Below are 23,285 nucleotides of genomic sequence, written 5' to 3'. Positions count from 1 at the left end.
CACTAACTCAGAGCTTTCATGAAACCTGCTTTCTAAACAGGGCCCAGTGGATCTGCACTCTACCGAGAGCACCTTTGGTTTCATTGTCCATCTTATTTTCACTGCTACAATTCTTTAAACATGCTGAATCTTTAGTGATTTTATGCATCTACAGATTTTTTATTGTTCTCAGTGGTTGATTTTCTGGGTCAGTTTTATGGCTCTACCCGACACAGAAATAAGATCTGCAGCAAGTTTACAGCTGAGGAAAGACCTTCTGAGGTGACTGGAGATTATTTTTGGTGTAATCAAGACCTGTAGTGAATTTGTTTCAAATTGGATATTGGGTGGGTCCGTGTTTGTTGAAGTTTGTTTCTTGGCTATTTTTCGGTTTCGTCTATCTTTTTGTAGAGCACTTTCTGCTGCATTTCTGGTATGAAGCGTGCTCCACAAATGAAGTGTATTACTATTATTATTGATAATATTATTTCTGCTCCTTTTTTTGTCTCTGTATGAATAATCTGGCCTCTCAGCACCTCTTCAGTCAGACCCTTAAGGTCCTGGAGTTTCTTCCCTCTCGAGTTTTTCCTTTGATGTCAGTGAGGGTCGAAGGTTGGCAGGTTGTCCTTAAACGGCCCTTCAAACACTTTTCAAGATTGTGAATCTAATTAAGAAATTAAGAGCTGAACAAACAAACTTGACCTGACCTGACTTGATAAAGAGAGCGATAATCACTGTCAAAGGATTACTTACACTCATAGCCATCCTGTAGGTCCACACAACGCACTCCTTCAAAACAAGGGTTGTCGACGCACCACAAACGTGTCTCGCACAGCCGGCCGGAGTATTTCATGGAACAGTCGCACTGGAAGTCATTCCAGGTAACTTGACACTGTCCACTGTTGAAACAGGGTTGATCCTGTGCACAGACAAACACAGATGGATGGATTAGATGACCACAGCAGTGGTAAAAGCTGCACTAACTTACAGATTAAAGGAATTCACAACCAGATCAATGTTAATAGGGTTGAGGCAAAACAGTACACCCATCAGACAGCGCTGCAAGGGCCCAACATATTAGGCATGGGGTTGGTGTTACACACTGACTACACACTCTCAACACATACTGTTTACCTGGGGCTTTTCATCAAAACGTTATACGAGCAGCTTTAGTTGGCATGGACTCTTTTGCTTGATTTCATAAAGTGTCTCAAGAGATGGCAAAATATGTTGGTCAGTCCATCACTTTGGCCCAAACGGAGATTTCTCAAAAACTATTGGGTTTAAATTAAAGTTGGAACAGACCCAGAAATAAATTTTAATGACTTTGGTGATCTTGACTTCAAATGTCCATTAGCCTGAGCTACACTTCTACGATAACGCTAACATACCATGTTAATAGTAGTGGTATATAGCATCAGTCTCACAATGTACCGTATTTTCCGCACTATAAGGCTTAATTAAAAGCCTTTAATTTTCTCAAAAAACGACAGTGCGCCTTATAATCCGGAGCGCCTTATATATGGATTAATTCTGGTTGTGCTTACTGACCTCGAAGCGATTTTGTGTTGTACACGGCGCTCTGTCAAAATGTTTTAGTACGACTTTGGTAAACTACAAAGCCGCACCGCTTGCAGCATTACGGCTACCGTAGTCAGGAGCGTCGCGGAGTAATACATACTGTGCTTCACCATAATATTACAGTGTGTGTGTATAAGGACCCCAAAATGGCACCTGTCAAGAGACACGCTTTACGACGCGGACTTCAAACTCAAGGCTATCAGTCACGCAGTAGAACATGGGAATAGAGCAGCTGCGAGAGAATTCAACATTAATGAATCAACGGTACGGAAGTGGAGGAAGCAAGAAGATGACCTGCGCCAAGTAAAGAAGACCACACAGAGTTTCCGAGGGAACAAAGCGAGATGGCCACAGTTAGAGGACAAAATTGAACAGTGGGTCATTGAACAGAGAGCAGCAGGTAGAAGCGTCTCTACAGTCTCTATTCGACTGAAGGCAACAGCGTTAGCACGGGACATGAATATCAATGACTTTCGAGGCGTTCCTTCTTGGTGCTTTCGTTTTATGAAAAGATGTAATCTCTCCGTCCGCACACAAACTTTTTTTTACGTGTTACAACTGAACAAGGTTGGTAGTTATTGTTAATGTGCCTTATAGTCGGGTGCGCTTTATATATGAAAAAAGATCGAAAATAGACCATTCATTGAGTGCGCCTTATAATCCAGTGCGCCCTATAGTGCGGAAAATACGGTAAAAGTTTAGCCTCACTGTGGGAATTAGCATAGCTAAAGACAAATTATTATACAACTCATCGCTACAACAAGGTCAAAAGGTAAGACATAGTTATTTCTAATGCAACAAATTATGCAGATTCCACATAAACATGCATTGGCTTTCCCTCTATCAGTTTTACAGTAGCATTGATAGGAGCTATGGGGCCTTTAGTAGCGATAGTGGTAGCAGACGCAGCAGTAGTAAAAACATGTGCTGGAGACTAGAGTAGAAATAACAGATAAATAACAGTTTATGGTCATGGTTTATAAAATAGTCAAATTTGAAGCGTCTTAATTGTACGCCACTAAAAGAATATTAGCAACATTACTAAACCTGACATCAGTTCAGCCTTTTCCTTATATCTTGAGGGAGTGTCCATTTCATCTAATTATTGTCTACTCTGTAGTACTAATCATACAGCAGACAATAAATGTATTTCACCTTGCATGTGTCATCACTTTGGCATCCACGCAGCACGTTCTCCTCTGTGCTTGCCTGGTAAACTTCCACCCCTTCCAGATGATCCTCAGTGGTCAGATGCCTGTGGTCCAACCGAATGTCCTGCAAGCAGCCCTTGACATTTCCACCCCAGGCATTCGTACTCTTGCCTGCAGGGAGCCCTCCCACATACGCCATATCTCCTGCCTCTATGCTAACGTTTCCTAATGCGCGATGGTTTCCTGCTTTTGGGAAAACCACATGGCCGTACTGCACCTTTAAAGTCACCAAATTATTGTTACCGTCAGTGACAAACTTGGCCTCTGACAGCAGTGTGGTGTGGGGGCTGTAAATAGCAACAGTACCCTCCTTCAGATAGATTGTTAGGTAGGGCTTTCCTTCGCGACGGAGCTGCAGAAGCAGACCGTTGTGTTTGAGGGAGCGCATTAAAAAAGAGATAGTGAAGTTGTCTCCATGACTTTCTGTGATGTTGAAGCCGACGTAGCTGGTGGTGTTCTCATGGCCAAAGGTCCAGGATGGATACTCTGAGGTTGGGGAGAGAAGCACAAAGTTGTCAGAATCTTAGCACACGCTAAACCTATCAGAGATAGTTTATGTTTGTATTCTTGAAGGAGCACTCAGTTTCACATTAAATATCAGAGACGGCTTATTATTTTTTGCGAGACTACAGAGGAGGCATTTCTAAGACACTTGTGTTTCTCAGATTGGGCATGAACAGCTACATTTGTTCACATAGAGTTTGGAAGAAGTGCATTTACCAGAAAGGTTGAGTTGCATCATGAGAATTGTATGTTCCAGTGCTTTTGGAGTTTGAGTCATACTGTAGGAAATACATGTCAGGATATCTTGGCTAGTGCTGCATTGATTTGATTGATTATGAAAAGCCCTTTGAATTACCATGCTCTATTTTTCATCCTTTGCCCCAACTTTACGGCGGTGCAATACTAGTTTGCTGGAGTCACATCATGCCCACTGGCATGATAGTAGCCCCAAACTGCAGTAAGAGCTAACTCCTTCACACAGAAGCTCAGACTTTGATATGGGCAGCTTTGTTTTGCTTCTTGACAAAGTGTTCGTTGAGTGCTCGGTAGCAGAGAGTTTATATTTCATCCCTACATGTTGATGTGACATACTTTGAGTGGGATCCAAAATAATCCTACCTACATAAGCAGCTCTACAGTTCCTCCTACACATAGTCCTGGAGACCCTAGCTTTGATTGGTAGCCAAAAATGACTCTATCCAGTCGAAAATTATAAAGTTTTAAAGTCAAACAACTGCCAGCCTATGAGGTACGCTGTAAACACTCTCACCTTTCTCACAGCTTTCTCCATAGTAGGGCCGATGACACTGACAGCTGGGACGAACCCACATGTCCACACACTGCCCACGTTGCACGCATGGGTCATCTTGACACCAATCTTTTTTACTGCAGCCTATTTGCAAGCCCTGGTTTTCTTCTCTGATGAGGTCCTGTGGGAGAAGCAGCTTGTGGTCAACTTGAAGGTCTTCCATGCAGCCAATGAACCCCCTTCCACTGGACGTCTGGGATAAATATTCCTGCGGTGCCCCTCCAACATACAGCTGTTGAAAGGAGCTGAGCTGGAGGAAGATCAGATGGTTGTAGCCTTCATTTTTCACCAAGCAGTCTTCCTCACAGCCGGGTCCTTTTACAACCAGAACCAACCTCACATCCATGGTCACAGTGGCCTGGTACCATTCACCGTCATTGACTAGGCCGGGGTAAATGACCTGCAGTACCTTCCCTGACTTCACCCTGGCATGAAGGGAGCCTCCAACAAGTTCCAGGGAGACGAAGCGCTCCGTAGTACCCCGGTAGTACAGCACCATGTCGTCCAGAGTGCTCCGGAATCGGAGCTGCATGTGGAGCCCGTCATTGTCTTGGACCTTGGTTTCTCGTTGCGTCCTGTTTTTGGAAAGGGGCAGCTGCACGTGGACGTAGCCCTCGGAGTTGAAGGAAAAGGTGGTGGAGGTATTGCAGCGTTTTCCGGTCCAGCCAGGAGGACACAGGCAGGTGTAACTATGCTTTCCATCATCGGTCAGCACGGGGACGCAACCTGCTTCATGTTGGCACTGGTGCTGCTGGCAGCCGACCAGACTGACGTCACAGTCTTGTCCACCCCAAGGCTCCTGGCCAGGCTCCGGCTCAGGGCAGTGACACCTATAGGAGTTGATAGCATCTTCACACGTGGCGCCTTTCTTGCAGGGATTGCTGTCACACTCGTTAATGTCCACCTCACAGTGTACACCTGCATGGAGAGATCCTCACATTTAGTACTACTACTTACTTTAGCAACTCCTCCTCAGCAGCCAAAACACATCCTTCATATGGGTCACAATTGAAGACATGTTTAATAATAATTTAAACACATAAATCAGGTTATTCAATCAGGGGGAATGTGAAGGGAGCTTGGGAAGTGAAACACAATATATTAAATGATATCATTAGATACAGAGCTTAGCATGCACACATACAGATAATAAGAATGTTTTGGTTGATAAATGCATGATTTTTTACAAAGAAACATTCATTGCACAATTAGAGAAGAAGTAGATTTGCACGGAATTCCCGAAAAACAATTGAACCAGTGTCTTTCCTACTGATTCTATCAGCTAGACATTGACATAAAGCACTACATGCTAGACAGACATACGTGTGCCACACACACACAGCCTGTGCCAGAATTACAGACTAACTGCCTGGTTTCAGTAGTCATTGCCAGTCAGTCTGCATTCAACATTAAGCCTCGGCAGGAGCAGTCAACTTGCATTAACATAGTCTTTTAAAATACTCTACACCCAAGGAACCCTTAAGCTGTTCGTCCTCTTTGTGCCAGGACTCCACCCTCATACACAAGCATGCAACTTTATTGTTAATGTAGCATTAAAGTGCTGTACCCTACTGTACCTGTCAGCCCCCAGAGCCCACAGCACCAGCAAAGCAGCAGCAGCATCAACCTGCTTCCCCCCATGATCCACTGAGTCAACCACCAACACACTCCTCACACTACTGGATGACAGAAGTGACACAACCAGCCTCTATACCGCTCTCTCTATCTCTCTCTCTCTCTCTCTCTCTCTCTCTCTCTCTCTCTCTCTCTCTCTTTAGCTTACAAAGCAGGAGTGCGTCCACTCTGCAGACAGGCCAAAGTGATTAAAAGGCAGCCTTGCCCACCTTTTCTTTACCTCCCTCTCTTTCTCCCTCCTCCATTCCTCCCTGAATCCCTCCCTCACACTCCCTGCTCCTCTCTTGTCTGCAGCCCAGCCCGAGCAGAGCGGTAAGCCTCCAGCCTCCAGCTGGCTCCTGTCAGTGTTTGACAAGAGGAATGCAGTGCTGCATCCCCTCCCTGCTCCATGTGCTGGCCTTTGGATGCCCACTAGTGGCCGGAGCTGCTTGAATGAACCTGCAGGAGGTGCTGGAGGTTCAATGTTTCAGGCCTGAGCAGTCTGGACCGATACATGGAGCCCACTCGTTTGCATAGCAGCTGGCCAGTCTCATCCTCCATTGTGTCTGATTTGATCACAATAGATTTATTGCCAATGGGCAGACTTGTATCTGAATGGATTCTAAGGACAATTTTAATAAATGTATGCAGCACTATTGTGTTACAGCATGCTCTGTAATTAGTGACTAAGTTCTAGGTTATTAGTGCCAGTTAAGACAGTTTTTTAGTTTCAGTTTTACATTTAGAAATATGGGGGGGGGGGGCACTGACTCCAACCTTGGTTGAGAAGAGTTGTCAGGTAATTATTAGGTGACAGTTAAAAGGTCTCAGATTTAAGTTTGAGTTCAATCTTATGTTTGTAGGTTCACTTTCACAAGAAAAATATTTTTTGACAACAATCACAATGTGCTTTAGTCAAACTATTCTTATTAAATATTTCCAGTTCTGGTGATATACATGTTGGATCAAAGGGGTGCTAAGAGTTTGAAAGCACATTTACAAGTATAATTCTGAGAGAACCAAATGCATTGCGGTTGATAGTTTGACAGTAAAACAGTAAAAGAATGGCTGGAAATCTAGAGATTCAGATATGAATAATGTTGTTTTTGAGGAGGGTTCACATCTCACAGCAGTCAGTTACAGTGAAGACCCCCTCATGCACTAAGTTAATAGGATGTTTTTGAACCACATGGAGTTTTCCTCTTTGCTTGCTGTTGCACAAGAGTGATGTTTACAGCTAGCATTCCAGAAACATCAAGTGCAGATAATTTGGAAAAGGGTCCTTGTTTTGCCCACAAGGTTTTTCATCCTCTTTTTTTATCAGGCTTTAATTAGGCTCCTAAGCAGCTTTTCTGTAATCTCCCCTCCCCCTGACAAATATCATAGGAGACCCCCCGTTTAATACCCAAGGTGGACGCCTGGCATATGGCACCTTTTATTGGCTTTGTTGTTTTCTGCCCCTCCATACCAGATGCCCTCTCGGCCCCTCCTATCCTCCGCTCTGTTGAGGCCTCCACATCGCACGATACCGTTAGCCGATTAAATTAGCCTCTCAGTTGGTTGATGAGAGCGTCTGGCTGGATTCCTCACTTCTAAATCCAGATTGTGCGTTTCAAGGTCAGTTTTTGGTGCTGTTCATCCATGTTTTGAGTGATGCAGGGACAAATCTCCTCTAATGAGGAATTAAGACCTTGGCTGGCCATGAGGAATGATCAGCAGGAGGAAGATTAACCCTTTATTGTTTGGCTTGAGACCTGGCGTGAAGGTTGTCGCTGACATTGTCTCCTGAGGACATTTAGTCTTGTTCTCCACAGGGAAGTTATTTTTACACACAAACAATGATTACTATCAACGTAGCACGTGTTATTACTGTAAAAGAGAGTTGGCTCGGGAAGGAATTTCACAATGTTTAATCTAATCATGTCTGCTCGGATGACACAACAATACAACATGCAATTAACAGAATCAAAAAGTTAAGATGTCTGTGTGACAAGGAAAAAGCACTGGAATTTGACTGTAGCATGTTTATTATTTATCTATCTGATTCGCTGATGCTTTAACCTATAAAATGTCTGTAATAAAGGAATAATTCCTAAGGAATGAATTCCAGCAATTGTTGTTGATGAAACTTCTGTTGATTGACTTATCACTTTAGGTCTAATGACTGAACACCTTCAGAAACATTTCAGAATGTCTTTTTCCAGAGATAAGTGATCTTAAAAAGGCAAAATGGACATTTGACAAGGAGTTGGTGTTTAAAGTATAATACACTTGTGAAAAATAAGGTTCACAAATATATTTATGTAATATCAATCCACAAATATATATGTATTTAAAGGGAGATTCAAACTTTCTGTTGACTTTATGTGCGATATCCCTGAAGCACTCTATTTGTGTTTGCTTTTTTTCCAACAGGGAATTATCTGGAGCCAAATAGATTTGCTTCTCTTTTACATGATTTAATATTGATGAATCTTGAAATCCTTCTGTGCATCATTCATTATGATACGGATCTGACCGTGTGGTCCATTTGGACAACAGCCTGGTAAAGTGACATGTGTGAGGATGTGGGACGGGGACAGGACACTACTCCCTGGGGTGTCTCTGGAGGAAGAGCAGCTCACTTTTGTTTAGGAGATAAGAGTAGAGGAGCAGAAGAGGGTCTTCCTACCTGTGAAGCCGTCTGGACACACACATTGATAAGAGCTGACCAGATCCTGACAGCTTCCTCCATGCTGACACGGAGCAGACTCACACTCGTCCACATTGACTGAGCAGCTGTCTCCTGCCAACGGAACACATTAATGAGATTCATATGTCCTCATGACTTCATTGTGAGTTAATAAGACAGAATACCGGAAACAACAGGGATTGTAACTGGCTTACCAGTGAATCCTGGCAGACAGCGGCAGATGAACCCGGCTGCCTCTTCATAGCTGAAATTGGCTTTTCTGAATTCAGGCAGCGTTCCGTAGTTCTGGACATCTGAGCGCTGGAAACACTCGCCACCATTCTCACAGGGAAGCGGCCCACACTCATCAATATCCAGCTGGCAGTTCTCTCCCTCGTAACCTGGACACATATAAACACAAATGTTTAAAGGATGAGTCAATACAATACTCACATGAAGCTACGTAAACTAGAAACGCTAAAAGTGTATAATGTAAACTGTTAAATATCACCGTGAAACCTCCCCAGTTGATTACGAACATTAATGCAATATATTTATGTGGATTTGATGTTATTATATGTCAATGAGATCTCAATACATGTGTACATATCAGACAGGTGCACATTACCAGGTACATTGTCACATAAAGCCAGGTTCAAAATTCTTTCATCCTGTTGACATCGTAGAGTCAAAGGTCTTTTGTGTCGCTCCATAAAACAAACATAACAGACATAATAATGACATGCTTTTAGTAATAGCATGTTGTATAATCAGGCTATGAATGATATGTGAACAAACCCCTTTGTAGAAACCTTAAGAATATTGAGAGGAATGGAAGAGTGAGGTTTGGAGGATCTAAGAGTGGAGATTTCTGGAACAGAGTCTGAGAACAAATTTATTTAGAGAAAACGGCCTTTAAAGAGATGTTTTTTTAAATTACATACACGTTTAAGACTTGTTAAGACTGGTTAATACGGTGAAAAAATGTACTTTCCAAGATGATTACTTATATAAACACAATATGTTTTTGTATCAAAGTCTGAAATGTAATATTCAAATGAGGCAATATCTGATGCTAATGTTTGGTGAATTTAGGAGAAGTCAAAGAAACAAACACCTAAATGTGTATTTTGGATCGTATTCAAGTTTGAAAGAAAACATGAAGAAGAATAGACACAAATCTCATAATTGACAAGAGCATTAAAAACATGTTGCCTGCCTTGGTGTCTCCTCTTAAAAGAGTTTATGGTAACTATTTTTATTATACAGGCTATGAAGTGATCCCATCCTTATACACACCAACACAGTCCACACATTGTTTGCCGGCTAGAGCGAATGTCTGTATTGTCATTTGAGTCCCATAAACACGGGTTGCATAAAGACTTCATCTGTCAGATTTGTCTGAAAACAGCAAGCTGAAAATGTACATATCGTCTGAACGAGCCGGTTGTGTTAAAGGACTGGGTGTAGGATCATCTAACGGTGAGGTTGCAACCAACTGAAACTGATCTTGTTTGCGAAGTGATCGTGGCCTTCTAGAAACATGGCGGATGGCGCCATGTAGATATGAACAGCTCACTCCAAGGTAATGAAAACACAATAATTCTTTGGCTCAGTGGTGAGCAGGGTCATCCTTCAATCAAAGGAGTGGTGGTTCAATTCCCAGCTCCGCTAGTCCAAGTCAATGTATCCTTGGGCAAGGCAATTAACCACAAATTGCTCCTGTACCTGTGCCTATGGTGTATATGAATGACAGTTACTTCTAATAGGCAGGAGGCACCTTAGCCACTCCCATGGCTGTGAATCTGTGAATAGTGAATACTGTTAAAGTGCCTTGAGGGGTCGGACAGACTAGTGCTGGTCCATTTATTTCTGCTTACCAAGCACAGGTCCACTTACCATTTATTTTCAGGTAATCATACACAAAAGAAGACATACCGTAAAATGGGGGTTATAAGCCGATACCTTTTCCTTTTTTTTCCCCTCAACTTTGACCGGGCGGCTAAAATAAGGGTGGGTTAATTTTGGGATTTATTTCTGCCATCACTCATCAGAAATAAACATGTCAAATACACAACGTAACGCGTACGACGCAGCTCTTAAACTAAAGGCTATCGACGTGGCCATTGAAAAGGGAAACCGAGCTGCGGCACTCGAACTTGGGATCAACGAGTCCATGGTTAGACGTTGGAGATGCAGCAGGGAGAACTTGGGATCAACGAGTCCATGGTTAGACGTTGGAGATGCAGCAGGGAGAACTTGGGATCAACGAGTCCATGGTTAGACGTTGGAGATGCAGCAGGGAGAACTTCCAAGATGCAAGAAGTCTCACAAAGCATTCAGAGAAAGAAAATGCCACTGTCCCGAACTAGAGAACGAACTATTCAACTCAATTCAATTCAATTCAGTTTATTTTATATAGCCCAATATCACAAATTACGAATTTGCCTCAGAGGGCTTTACTAACTAGAGGACTAGGTCAACACAGAGCAGACAGCCATGGTGTTTCCACAGTTCAGATTCGTCTGAAAGCAAAGAAAAGAACATTGAGGACTTCAGAGGCGGACCATCGTGGTGTCTGCAGTTCTTAAAACGAAAAGGCCTGAGCATCAGAGCATGCACGCCTCTCTGCCAACAGCTACCTGCGGACTTTGAAGAAAAACTGTCCAACTTCACAAACTTCACAAAAGAGAAAATAGCCGAGAATTGTATTGGCCCGCAGGATGTCATTAATATAGATAAGGTTCCACTGACCTTCGATCTTCCTCTCACTCGTACTGCGAATAAGAAAGGCGAGTCGTCAGTAACTGTGAAAATGCACTTCACTTGCGTTCTAAGCTGCTTTGTTCCGTTCATGGCCGTTTCGAGAGTTTGTCAGATACCGATTGTTTAAGATTTAATGCTACTTTTTTTTAATTTATTAGATGCGGCGTATAAAAGGGTGCACTTTATAGCCCCCATTTTACGGTACTTATTGATATTGTCTTCCGTTTCTAGCAATAGTTCTCTGTAAATGACAAACACTATTCCATTACCAAACTTGCATGTCCATAACAGGATGTATCCCTCCCTCTGCAGCTGGAAACACAAAGTTATTTTTTAATTGTGGGGTGGTTGGCCATTTTATATGACTAACTCAGAGAGCTGATGCCTTATACAAGTTTCAGTTGAACTTTGGAATGTCTTTTTTGTTCTAACTTGACAATTTCCTCTGTAGATATGGCTTTGTTCTCTTTGTTCTGAGCTCTTTTGCAACTGTCAAAAATAGACTTCACCAAAATATGCTTTACAAGAATGAGTTGATTCCAGAATCAACAGTCTATCTGTACAACCGCCTTCATAAATGTGTTTAAGACTTTAAGTAGATCAGGACACATGAAGTTGATCATTCCAAGTCGGTATTCACAATTTACAATCTAAATGTGTCGCAGTGCATCAGCTCAAGAAGAGAAAAAGTGTATAATGTAACCTTTAAATGTGCAACTAGAGAACTTGAGAAACTAGGTGGACAGGAAACATTTGTGATAATCTTATTTAGGACATTTCAAGGATCTCAAGAACTCAGTTAAAAGAGACGGGAGGAGCAGACTTGTACCGCATTCTGGCAAAGAAGCACAAATATACTGAATGGAAACTTTCTGATACAAAAGTTAATTCTGTTAAATGTAAGAAATCACGCACGCACACTTATAAAACACAATTATGACTGGAAGACTGCTGACGTGTGCACTCCAGCCTGAGGAAGCTTTTCTTTACTGTAAACATTTCAACATGCATTTTCTTTGATAATTTCAGTTTGGTGATCAAACTCCCCTTCGTGGCTACCAAATATCAACAACTTGTTCCCACTGTGGCGATGTGGCGAGTGTAAAGACTATATAACAGTATGATACCGTATACTGAACTGTGGGTTATAACAGGTGTGTAGGTGGTGCACAGAGTGATGGTGTACCTGGCCAGCAGAGGCACTTGTACTGGTTGATCCCCTCCAAACAGGTGGCTCCATGCTGGCAGGGGTCGGAAGCACATTCAAGAATATCCTCCTCACAGTGGTCGCCCACAAAGCCAGTGGCCTCACAGTCACACTCATAGCTAGAGGAAGGACAAATCAAGGCAAAGGGTAGTAAAGTGAATATTCAAACATGAAAGAATCTCTGGACACCCAACTCATAGAAATAGTTTTTTTAAATTGTCAGACATAGTGTTTCGGCAAACGTTAAAATTAATCTGAACAGCGTCACATAAATTGTATGCTGATGATCAGCTGTGTGGCGTCTGATCACTTCATTCTTCTGTCCAAACCCGCACTATGATCTCCTGTTTTATGGACTATTTTACATCACTTGTCTTGTTCCTAAGTGTAAAATATAGCAACTTCCTCTCTCTGTCTTCCTCTAATCAGTGTTACCACCAGGTATTCTCTGCAACTCTATCAGTCTAATGACTCATCACAACGGCTGGCAGTAAGTAGATTAATTATTATCCCTGGTCAACTTTAGTGTCGCCATGCAGCCTCAGGCCCAACCCACTGGAGGATAACATAGACTATATGATCGCAGACAAAGGCTGAGTGTAGTCTTACCGAAATTAGCCCAGATATTACCTGTATGATTGTAAGCTTGATGTCATTTATCAATTGATCAGATTCCACCAAAGTCTCATCAAATACATCATTCTAAAATGCATGTTAGAAAATAAATACCAGTACTAACACCAGCACACACACACACATATATTCCAGAGGAACACTAAATTAAACAATAATGTAATTACAATTGATAGATCCATGATTAAAAGGCATAAGTGAACCTAAGAATAAGACCAATAAAGAAGTCAATCAGTATTCCACACAAACACACATCTCAGAAAATTAGTAATCTATGTAAAAATGTAATCTATACGTTTCACATCTATGCATTAATAAAGACGTTGTAACCTGTTTTATAAAGAAACCACATTTTTAACTGTTTACCCGACCTTTTAGACGAAACCTTACAAAGAGCAGCCTTCAAAGTAAAGTCACATTTCAAACCAACTATATAACTGGCCTTTATACAAAAAGGTTTCTGTTATCAGCTAAATTGTTTTTATCCCACAAACGTAAAACATAGCAGTCAAAATTGGATTAAAAACGTATAGACATGAACATTTTCAGCCTACAGATTTAAGATGAAAATAGCAAATTGCATACATTTTTTTTAATCTGTCAACCTCAACATTATACAGTAGGTCTACATCTTGTTACCTGAAAAACTCAAACATCATTGGTCTGTTTGTCAGACCTCATTCATAACTACATTTGGATTCCACTTACATGTACTACAGTATATGTGTATGTATCAGTTTTCAACTATACTGCATTTCAAAAACCCAAATCAGTCCAACTAAACTAAAGTTGTATGTGTGGGTATGTGCAGTGTGTGATCCTACCTGTTGACCCCGTCTCTGCACTTGCCCTGATTCAAACAGGGAACGCTGGCACATTCATCAATGTTGACCTCGCAGTCTTGGCCCTGGAAGCCGGCCATGCACTCACACGTGTATGTGGCGACGTGGTCTCGGCAGGTGGCGCCGTTCTGGCAGGGATGCACCTCGCACTCATCGATCTCCACCTCGCAATTAATCCCTGCAGGGCACAGAGCGGGCATGGCAGCGGGCCAAGGACTGAGATTGGCAACAGACCTAATTATCTTAGCACACTTACAGATACCACACAATAACACTGGAGCTGCCAAGAGCTCCGCTGCAGACGGGCAACAGCCACACAGACTAATGCTACTTAAACAGAGCCAAGCAACTTCTGTTCATATAGTTACTGGTGTAAAAGCTCCAGCCTTTTAACCCGGCCCCTGAGGGTCCAGGGCTTTGGGTTCTGTTACCCTGTTTACCCTCTTGGTAATCCAGCCTTGCATTTAAAAGTACTAGTGTCTCTCTCCGTCTACTACTACTCCATCAAGCTGTTACCATGGTGCCCACACTGTCATTAACGGCACTCCATGAATAAATATTATCCAACAAAAAAAAAAACAATAATGCAATTTCTGACAGAAGCGGACAGAAGGGTCTACGATATATTTTTTTAAGTAATAACTAGGATGAAAACAGGTTAAAAGATAATGATAGAAGCTAAAGTATAAAAGTGAACCAACATCTTTATTCACTGCTACTATCATGAAAACACATTCAGTATAGCATCAATAGCTGATATTAACCCCACAAGTTTTTAGGAAGAAACGTAACGTTTTAGAAGTCTCCTTCCAACCTTTCTGGGAAACGAGCATCACTATCAAACAACGTTTAACCAGGATGAACATGAAGAACATCTGAAACCATTGATGAGAGTCTATCAAGCAGAACTGGATAATTATTTAATAGTCAAATATATTCATATCAAATGTCAGATCATGAGCAAGAATCTCTGATCCAATAACATGAATTCCTCATTTCAAATGTCCCAGACAATCTTAACCCTGACTTACTAAACAGTGGCTTACCTTTGAAGCCTGGAGCGCAGTCACACCTGTAGTGATCCACCTCATCCAGGCACGTGCCATTGTTTTGACAGGGTTTGGAGGCGCACTCGTTGATGTCCAAGTCGCAGTGGTAGCCTTGGAATCCAGGCACACAGAAACACTGGTAGGCGTTAACCCCGTCTTTACAGATGGCTCCATTCTGACAGGGATCCGACTGGCATTCATTTATGTTTTCCTCACAGTTCCTCCCTTGATACCCAGCAGCACACTGGCACCAGTGCCCAATGTCATGGATATCCACGCAGGTGCCAGCATTCTGACATGATAGCTCTGAACAAGTGGTAACGTTATTCTGGCAGTCCTCCCCTCCCAGTCCCAGGGGGCAGTGGCAGGAAAAGCCATTGGCTCTGTTGACACAATTGGAGTGGATCCCTTCGCAGGGGTTGCTCTGACATTCATCTACATCCTGAGTGCAGTTGAGCCCTGTGAGGCCGTCCGGGCAGTGGCAGGTGAACTCGTCAGTCCCAAGCCTGCTGGTACAGTTGGTGCAAGGTGCCATGATACAGGCGTCATACAGCTCATCACAGTTTTTGCCCATGTACCACACCGGTCCTTTGGGGCAGAGGCACACATAGTCACCCAGGTGGTCAAGACATGTGGCATTATTGTTGCAGGAAGATGACAAACACGCGTCTGCTGTAGCTGTGCACAGTAAGCCTGGAATGGAAGACACATTTGCAATTAAAGATGCTATATGTAACACTTTATCTTTCTCACAAGCCTAATTACTAAACAGGGATTGAGAGAGGTACTACTACCAACATTTAAAATATTACATATTTACCTATCCCAAATGTAATTCATGCACATTGACTCCCCTCTGCCGCACAAAGGTGATGATGATGATGATGATGTTAGCAACAATGGACAAGAGTGCCATCAAAAGAAACTTTTAATACTAAAACACCAAAATAGTTTGAGGGCTAATCTCCAAAAACACAGATGAACTCACAGATTACACCTTTATATTTTGTTGATTCAACATGTCACCATTAATATGTAATGGGACATAGTGCCATGAAATACACTTCTAGAATCACAAGAACTGCTTGTAGCTTCTTTTTTTATTCCAAACAGCAGTCTGTCTCTCTGCCCAACACGTTGGTTCAGAGCAAGGTAGCTTCATTATCATCATCATTATTAGATGATTTGGTTGAGAGAGAGTGGACGACGAGCAGGGAAATAACATACTTTCTGGAGGGATATGGCCTGTTTACTTAAAGGGCCAGTGTGTAGGATTTGGTAGCATCGAGTGTTGTGGTTGCAGATTACAACCAACTGAATACCCCTCGCTCACTTCTCCCTTTCCACAGACTGCTGTACTGCCTGTCGAGCACATAACCCTGGTAATGCAGTTGGCCTTGCTCAGCGCCCATTCATACCATAATAACTCCACTGTCGCAGCTGGCGGTACCATGGTTTAACACTCACCGTACCACAGTTTCACAAGCCTGCAGAGGGCTACGGTGGCCTTCGGGTAACGTAAAAAAAAAAGCGAAAGGACCTCTCCAGAGCCATTGTCTGATTAGTTCGCTCTGGGCTCCTGTAGAAACAATGGGTGCTAAGTGGCACCCCTATGTACCGCTATGTAGATATAAGGACTCATTCCAAACTAATTAAAACACCACAATTCATAGTTTCAGGTGGATTATACACTAATGAAAACATAGTAAAGAATAGTTCAGTCCATTTCTGCTCATAGATCCCCCAAATTGCTAGATGATGGCCCTTTAAGCCACCATTAGCTGACCATTAGGGGTTTTGCTGCAACAGCATTACTTGATAAAATCCCTGATTTTATTGAGTTGCAAGCATTTTATAGATTATAAATTCAGATTTTCAGTTAGAAGAAGTAGATTGTGTCCAAAAGTATTTCAAATGTTACATAGTCTGGCTATAAAATCCTCCTCTCGCCACCCTAAGGGAGAGGAACCACATGTATGTCAATCAAGTCTGACCTTTACCTCCCTGTGTCTCTTACCAAGGTGCTGGATTTCCAGCACAAGCACCCATATTTAGAAATGCATGGAATCATAGGGTGATTTGGATAAAAGCATCAACAATATGTACGTCTGCTGGCAAGTCATCAACAAAAACCTCCCAGTTACAATGTGTATCATCCCTGCAACACCGACATCTCTCATTTCCCACTGCATCCACTTTAACACCTCTCACATCCATCTGTGATCACCTTCATCTTCCTCCTCACATCAGTCTCTCACTTCTGCTCTTGACGCCTCCCATACCTGATAGATCCAGGTTCTGGTGAAAAGACCTGCATAGTGTTAATAGCCAAAGCTGATGTTTATACTGTCATATTGAGGTGCAGTGAAGAGCAATCAATCCTTACTCAGGTACACTGGTGCATTGAGCTTAATGCTAGCATCTCCATGCTAACATGTGCACAATCGTAATGCTTGTTTGGCAGGTTTGGGCCAAAGTGGGGGACCAACCAAGCGAAGCGTAGAAAGTCACATCATTCCAGTTCACACTCGATACTCCATATCTACCCACTGAGTTGGAAGAGATTAATGTCTCTTAGGTCACCAATAAAAACCTTTGCATACTGTTGACAAAGTTCTATCTCTATGAGTATCACAGATTACCTGCAATTCTCCCTGCTGCCCACACATGGTGCCAGCGGAACCGCCTCCAGCTCAACTCTGGTAAACCAAAGAGCTGGTGGTGGACTTCCAGCGGGGTAAACGCTCTCTCCAGGAACCAGTGAACATCCAGGGAATACACATTGAGATTGTAAGATCTTATAGTACCTGGGTGTTCAGTTGAACAACAATGGACTGGTCTGACCACACACACACAGCTATCATCCCTGATGGACAACACCTCCCACCCCATGCAGGACACCCTGGCAGCTCTGTACAGATCATTCAGCCACCGGCTGTGTCACATCCGGTGTCTGAAGGAGAGGAACCACAAGTCCTTCCTTCCTGCTGCTGTCAGGCTGCACAACCAGCTGAGCTCCCAGTAGACCACAAAACACTTAAAAACACTTAAAACACTCAATCATTTCATTCAATCCAACCTGTTCAATATTAATACCAATACACTGTGGAAATAGCCCTATTTATTCTGCCTGTGTGTACATATTATTGTATATTGTATATATTATTCAGCGACCGTAATCTGTTTACTGTTTGATCCTACTATGTCTTGTGTGCACTTTACCCCTTTGCTGTTGTAATCCTGTAAATTTCCCCACTGTGGGACTAATAAAGGATTATCTTATCTTATCTTACATGTAGGTGTTATTTTTTAATACACAATTCAATTCAATAACTTTATTATCATTGTGTGAGCATAACACAATTTCAGTTGCTTCAACCTCAAATGGTGATCTCACACATATTTATAATAAATACATTTTTTATTAATATTAGCGATAAAAAAGGCTCGATCTGAGCAGGTACAAAAATATAAGCAATATGAGTACAATACATGATATAATACAAGTGGTGTGATCAAAAATGATCAGTAAAAGTCCAGTACAGGTGCAGTGGGGCAGTGCATCAGTCTTAACAACGCACAGCACGAAGCAGCTGCGTGTGTGCGCGGCGCCATCTTGCCTCTCATTTTACTGCACGCAACTGTAGAGCAAGTGACACTTCTGTACAGGGAAGAGTGATGGAAATTCAATGTGAATTAATTTGGGAGTGTAATCATACATTGACAATAACACTGCATACTGTGTTTTATTTTCTACCATGAAGGTTTTCACAGCAATAGGAATACCTTTTAACGGTGTAAATCCCTCAATGTGCCATTTTTCACAAGGTGAACCAAATCCTACAGAATGTGTTAATTGAGCCAGGTGTGATGGTAAAGGTGGTATGCTTTTGATGTCCTTATCTCAACCTCAGCTGTGATGTCTTTTTCAGAAGTGTAATTTCCTCTGTCTTTCATCACCTCCCTCTTTTACCGCCCTCTGTTGGCTCTCACATACTTTTTCTTGTTTGCCTCCCTTGTGAAAGAGAGCCACGATCTCTTCCTGCACTGGCATGTAAAGCTGAACTCAGTCAGAACCATGCCCTTTAACCTGCACTGCCTGTAATCTCACAGGGGGCTGACAGAGACAGTGAGGGTCTCCTCACTCTTCACCCCTCCATCCAAACCCAATCAACCCTTCACACATTCCAGGGAGCTGATAACAGCTCCTCCTTGCCCCTCCTCCCCCGTTACTGGGCACTTCATAGATCATGGTTATGGCCAGACAGGGTTGACTCCTGGCACTGACTGGTACCAGCATCAGTACAACAATAACGCTGAGCAGAGCCTCTGACTGTTAGCAGTAGAAGCCCTCCAGAGACTTCACAGTCTCCTCAGAGAGGGTGTGGTTTCACAGTGCTTCAATTTATACTAAATGTATCTGCAGATTTTGAGAACTCTAACTCTAAAATCAAATTGAAAAACAATTTAAAAGCAGAAAAAACCCAAAAATAAAAACTGTTCATCTTACTATGAACAGACCGAGACATTATAAAGGTTCAGGAACACCAAGCCCAAATTAATTGTCTTATACCTGCATCGTCTCTACTGACCACTAAGGGGTGACTCCTCTGGTTGTATAGAAGTCTATAGAAAATGACTCTACTTCTCTTGATTTATTCCCTCAGTAAACATTGTAAACATGAGTTTATGGTCCCAATCTCTAGTTTCAAGTATTCTTCAATACAGCATGATGTTCATTTAGTAAATGATAGTCATTTAGAGTCAAACGGACCATAAAGCAAGCTATGCTTTAGGGCGGGGCAAGGTGATTGACAAGTTGTTAACACGACAATGTCCAGTCTGGAAGTCATCCATGTTTTCAACTAACAACTTTCACTCTTTTCACAGAGTTCAAGTTAATTGTAACTGCTTATTCAGCGTTTGGTTGTACTAAGCTCCGCCCTCTCGAGCCGAAATGTAAAACTCAAGGGAAGTCCACAAGCCAACATGTGACGTCACGATGACTGTGTCCACTTCTAGTCTATGCCTATTCAACACTTCTGCACCAGAAATATATACAAAATAATTCATATACAGAAATGTGTAAAGCCAGCAATACGTGCTTGTTTCTGCTTGTTATATGCATACAGTCTTTTCAGAATAACTCAGTTAGGTTCAGGCAACATAACTACTTAGTTTTAGGTTTTTTTTTAAATGATCATCATTTTGGTTAAAACAAAAACAGACGTGCCGTTATTGAAGTACGCAAATGATGTGGCAAATAAATCATTGTTGATCTCTCGTTTCATATGGGGGATGAACAGCTGACTCCTGGTTCAGCTGGTTGTTTGACTGGGTTTTTGCTGTATTCTTACTCTGCATGTTCATCAATCTAAAGCCAGAATCTGGCTCATGCCTCCTACTCAGCTTATTTTATCCATTAGAGGAAAACTCCAGTGACCAGCTGTTTTACAAAATGACTGAGTGTTGGTTTATAATATCCGTGAGCCGCTTTTTAAAGATTTATGTTTTCAGTGGAAACCAATGGGCTGAGAGCCACAGACAAGGTGGGGATGTCAGAGTATTCTATGTTTAGAGTATTTAAGGCACACATTTACAAACTATTGTTGACAATAAGAAAATTATAGGATAACTCAAATCTTTGAAGTTTGTCAAAACCTAAATAAATAATGTTGTTTTTTTTGTAATTTGGGAAAACCAACTTTTTTACAGTTTTTAGTTTTTGCTAGAATCTGTATTCTCACAAATAATTCTAAGAAATGTTGTTATTGAGAGAATGAATGTTTCGCTGAAAGAACATATTTTAGTAAGAACGGTTTAACAACCTCTGCATGTCTTGAAAAAGCAGATTTGAATAAGATAAAGATACTCTGAAATGTGATGTGACTTGAGCAGGACAGAACGGGTCTCCCCGAGTCACAAAAACAGCAACCCAAAATCACAGAGTCTGGCAAGGAAGCAGCAGCGATGAGTATCACAGGGAACGGGAAGCACAAGTCGGCTCAGAGGAATTTTATTGAATCACCACAAGAGACTAGCAGCTCTGCCTCAGTTCATCTTTGTCCTCCAAAGCCTTCTCAGCAGGTGGCTGCTTTGCTTTATACAAAGAAAATGCACAAATCCTCTCTGAACCAGTCACAGTTACACACTGAGTCACAGGCGCATATGCTTTTGTCTCCTGTGTGAGCTGCTGCAAAAGACTGCTTCATTTCTAACACCGTGTTTTTGGTTTGCAAGCAAATACGTGTTTGGTTTTGTATGTTTTTTTAGTCATAGTCATGAACACTGTGTGTTCACTGTGGTATTAGGAGAAAAGAGGAATTTCTAAGAAGTTGGTTATCAGCTGGCTCCACCCAGTGATTTTGAAACTTTTTTCCCCTTTGATCCTATGACAGTTTGGACCTGACCCAAGAAGAAGAATTGTACATGTACAATTCTTCTTCTTGGGTCAGGTCATAGGATCAAATCCTCCTCGACTCCGTCAAATTCTTAAATGAAAAGCCAAGAATGCACTTGTGAGTCTCTGCTGTATGTATCATCTGTAAATGCAAGAGGTCCTCAAGGGGTCCAAAGAGAATGCTTCTTCTGCTGCTTTTTCAAACTGCTGCTCTTCAGGCTTGTTTTCATTCAAGTGAACAGTCCTGGGACCTTGGCCACTCAAATACCTCAAATCAGCTGCTGACTCTCAGTAAATTGGTGTCACAGCTATGAAGGTATTTTTATGTACTTTTCTTTAAAGGTAAGTGTATCGACTGGGCAAAGCCTTTGATTCCTCTTCAACTCATCTTCATCATCATCAACACACTCTGCTTCCTGTTGGTGTTTCTGGCTGCTGTCTTTTGCTTTAAATTCTTAAGAGCTCAGAGTGCCAGGTCTCTCGCCGTGCTCCCTAATACCCATCACTCCTTCCATTCAAAGCAGAGACAAAAAAAGCTGTGTAGCAGTGCAGCCGGACGCTCAGCTCGTTGCTATGGTGATCTTCCACAATGCCACCCTCAGCCAATCCCAGCTGCCGGTCGACCACCGTTAAAACGAGCTTCAGACGCTTTACACAAATGAAGGTTGCGGGAAAAATGGGTCAACAGGGTTTCATAAGGTTGTAGGGTCAACCAATGACCCCCCCACCCCCCCACCCCCCCCCCCCCTCCCCCCACACACACAGACACACAGACACACACACACACCCCAGTACCAGCAGATTCATCACACAAATGAAGGAGTCATAAGAAAACTACTTAGATCCTGTCAAATTATGAATCAGGCAGTTGTGACCACTGGTATGTCTTGTAAACTACACATAAAACAGTAATTACTACTTGAATAAATGTTTTCACTGACTACACCACTTAGTGTTATCATTACACTATAGTGTATCTCAAATGAAGATGTGTTCCAAAATTGATTGATTTCTTTGCATTTGATGCCGTTATTTGATAAATAGTAATACTATGGCTCATCATTTCAAAGAACTTTGTTTGCTACTAATTGCAGGTCAAATATTACATGATGCATATATGATTGGTATACCTAATATTATATAATTGTATGATTTACAGATTTCACATTTTTGTATGTTCAGCTGTGCAAAACTAACAGACCCACCAGGTAACGCAAGCAATAAATGAAAGCATATTAATTGGAAGTGTGCCAATGAACATTGTTTATATGTTCCCTTCATTTAGAGTAACAAGTTTTGTTCCAGGAACATTGTTGGATATGATTAATGTACAGAACCAAAAAATAAAGGGTTAGCAAACCATCATTTACTTCTCCAACATGGTCCTGTAGTGTCTCTAAACACACATATCAATACATGGCCATGCATGTGCGCACAAACTAGCACACATACTGTGCACTTCACACAAGCAAGGCATCCTGCCACAATTGTGTATTGGAATTGTAAATAGTGTTTTTTTCCACTAAAAAGTGCCTTAAAGTTCCTACCCAGGTGTTTGGCACACGTGTATACTAAGGTGATGTGTTTACATCTCTGCAGTTGTAGCAAACTGCACATGCTGAATCCTTACCCAGTTTGAACATCATCATGGTGATCAGCACCGTCCTCTGATATCTGGACCAAACTCTTCCAAACTCCATGGTAAAACCGGACGCTGAGGTTCCAGTCAGTGTAGAACAATGCTGTCAATCCACAGGTTCTCCATCCAGCACAATGCAGCGCTCCATCCAGGCTGCTCCAAGTTAGCTGCTGAGAGAGAGCTCCAGCGCCTACATGCCTGACCACAGGGACTCTGGGTCTGAGTGTGCGTGAATGTGTGTGTGAGTCTCTCTGGAGACCAAGCTGGGCTGGAGTGAAGTAGAGTAATCGCCCCAGTGAGGGCAGAAAGACATGAGCTGGAGTACTGGATTGGACTCAACACTGGCTCACTGATTGGGTCTCTCTGTGATGTGCTTGAGAA

The 23,285-nt window shown here is 42.2% G+C and overlaps 1 protein-coding gene across 1 annotated transcript in view; it reads right to left on the bottom strand.

The window, feature by feature from the left end:
• LOC117736553 (protein crumbs homolog 1-like) overlaps nucleotides 1-22,965 on the bottom strand; it is a 28,647-nt gene extending 5,682 nt beyond the window's left edge. Inside the window, exons 1-9 of the mRNA XM_034541956.1 lie at nucleotides 22,896-22,965; nucleotides 14,863-15,558; nucleotides 13,799-13,994; nucleotides 12,321-12,460; nucleotides 8,584-8,769; nucleotides 8,369-8,482; nucleotides 4,045-5,001; nucleotides 2,716-3,257; nucleotides 733-898 (exon numbers count right to left, since the gene is read on the bottom strand). Coding sequence (XP_034397847.1) covers nucleotides 733-898; nucleotides 2,716-3,257; nucleotides 4,045-5,001; nucleotides 8,369-8,482; nucleotides 8,584-8,769; nucleotides 12,321-12,460; nucleotides 13,799-13,994; nucleotides 14,863-15,558; nucleotides 22,896-22,965 — 3,067 coding nt within the window. The remainder of the gene's footprint in view (nucleotides 1-732; nucleotides 899-2,715; nucleotides 3,258-4,044; nucleotides 5,002-8,368; nucleotides 8,483-8,583; nucleotides 8,770-12,320; nucleotides 12,461-13,798; nucleotides 13,995-14,862; nucleotides 15,559-22,895) is intronic.
• Between the last annotated feature and the right edge of the window lie 320 nt (nucleotides 22,966-23,285).

Source organism: Cyclopterus lumpus, chromosome 9 (assembly GCF_009769545.1).
Source record: "Cyclopterus lumpus isolate fCycLum1 chromosome 9, fCycLum1.pri, whole genome shotgun sequence".
Taxonomy (NCBI): domain Eukaryota; kingdom Metazoa; phylum Chordata; class Actinopteri; order Perciformes; family Cyclopteridae; genus Cyclopterus; species Cyclopterus lumpus.
This window is presented reverse-complemented; position numbering and strand designations above follow the sequence as displayed.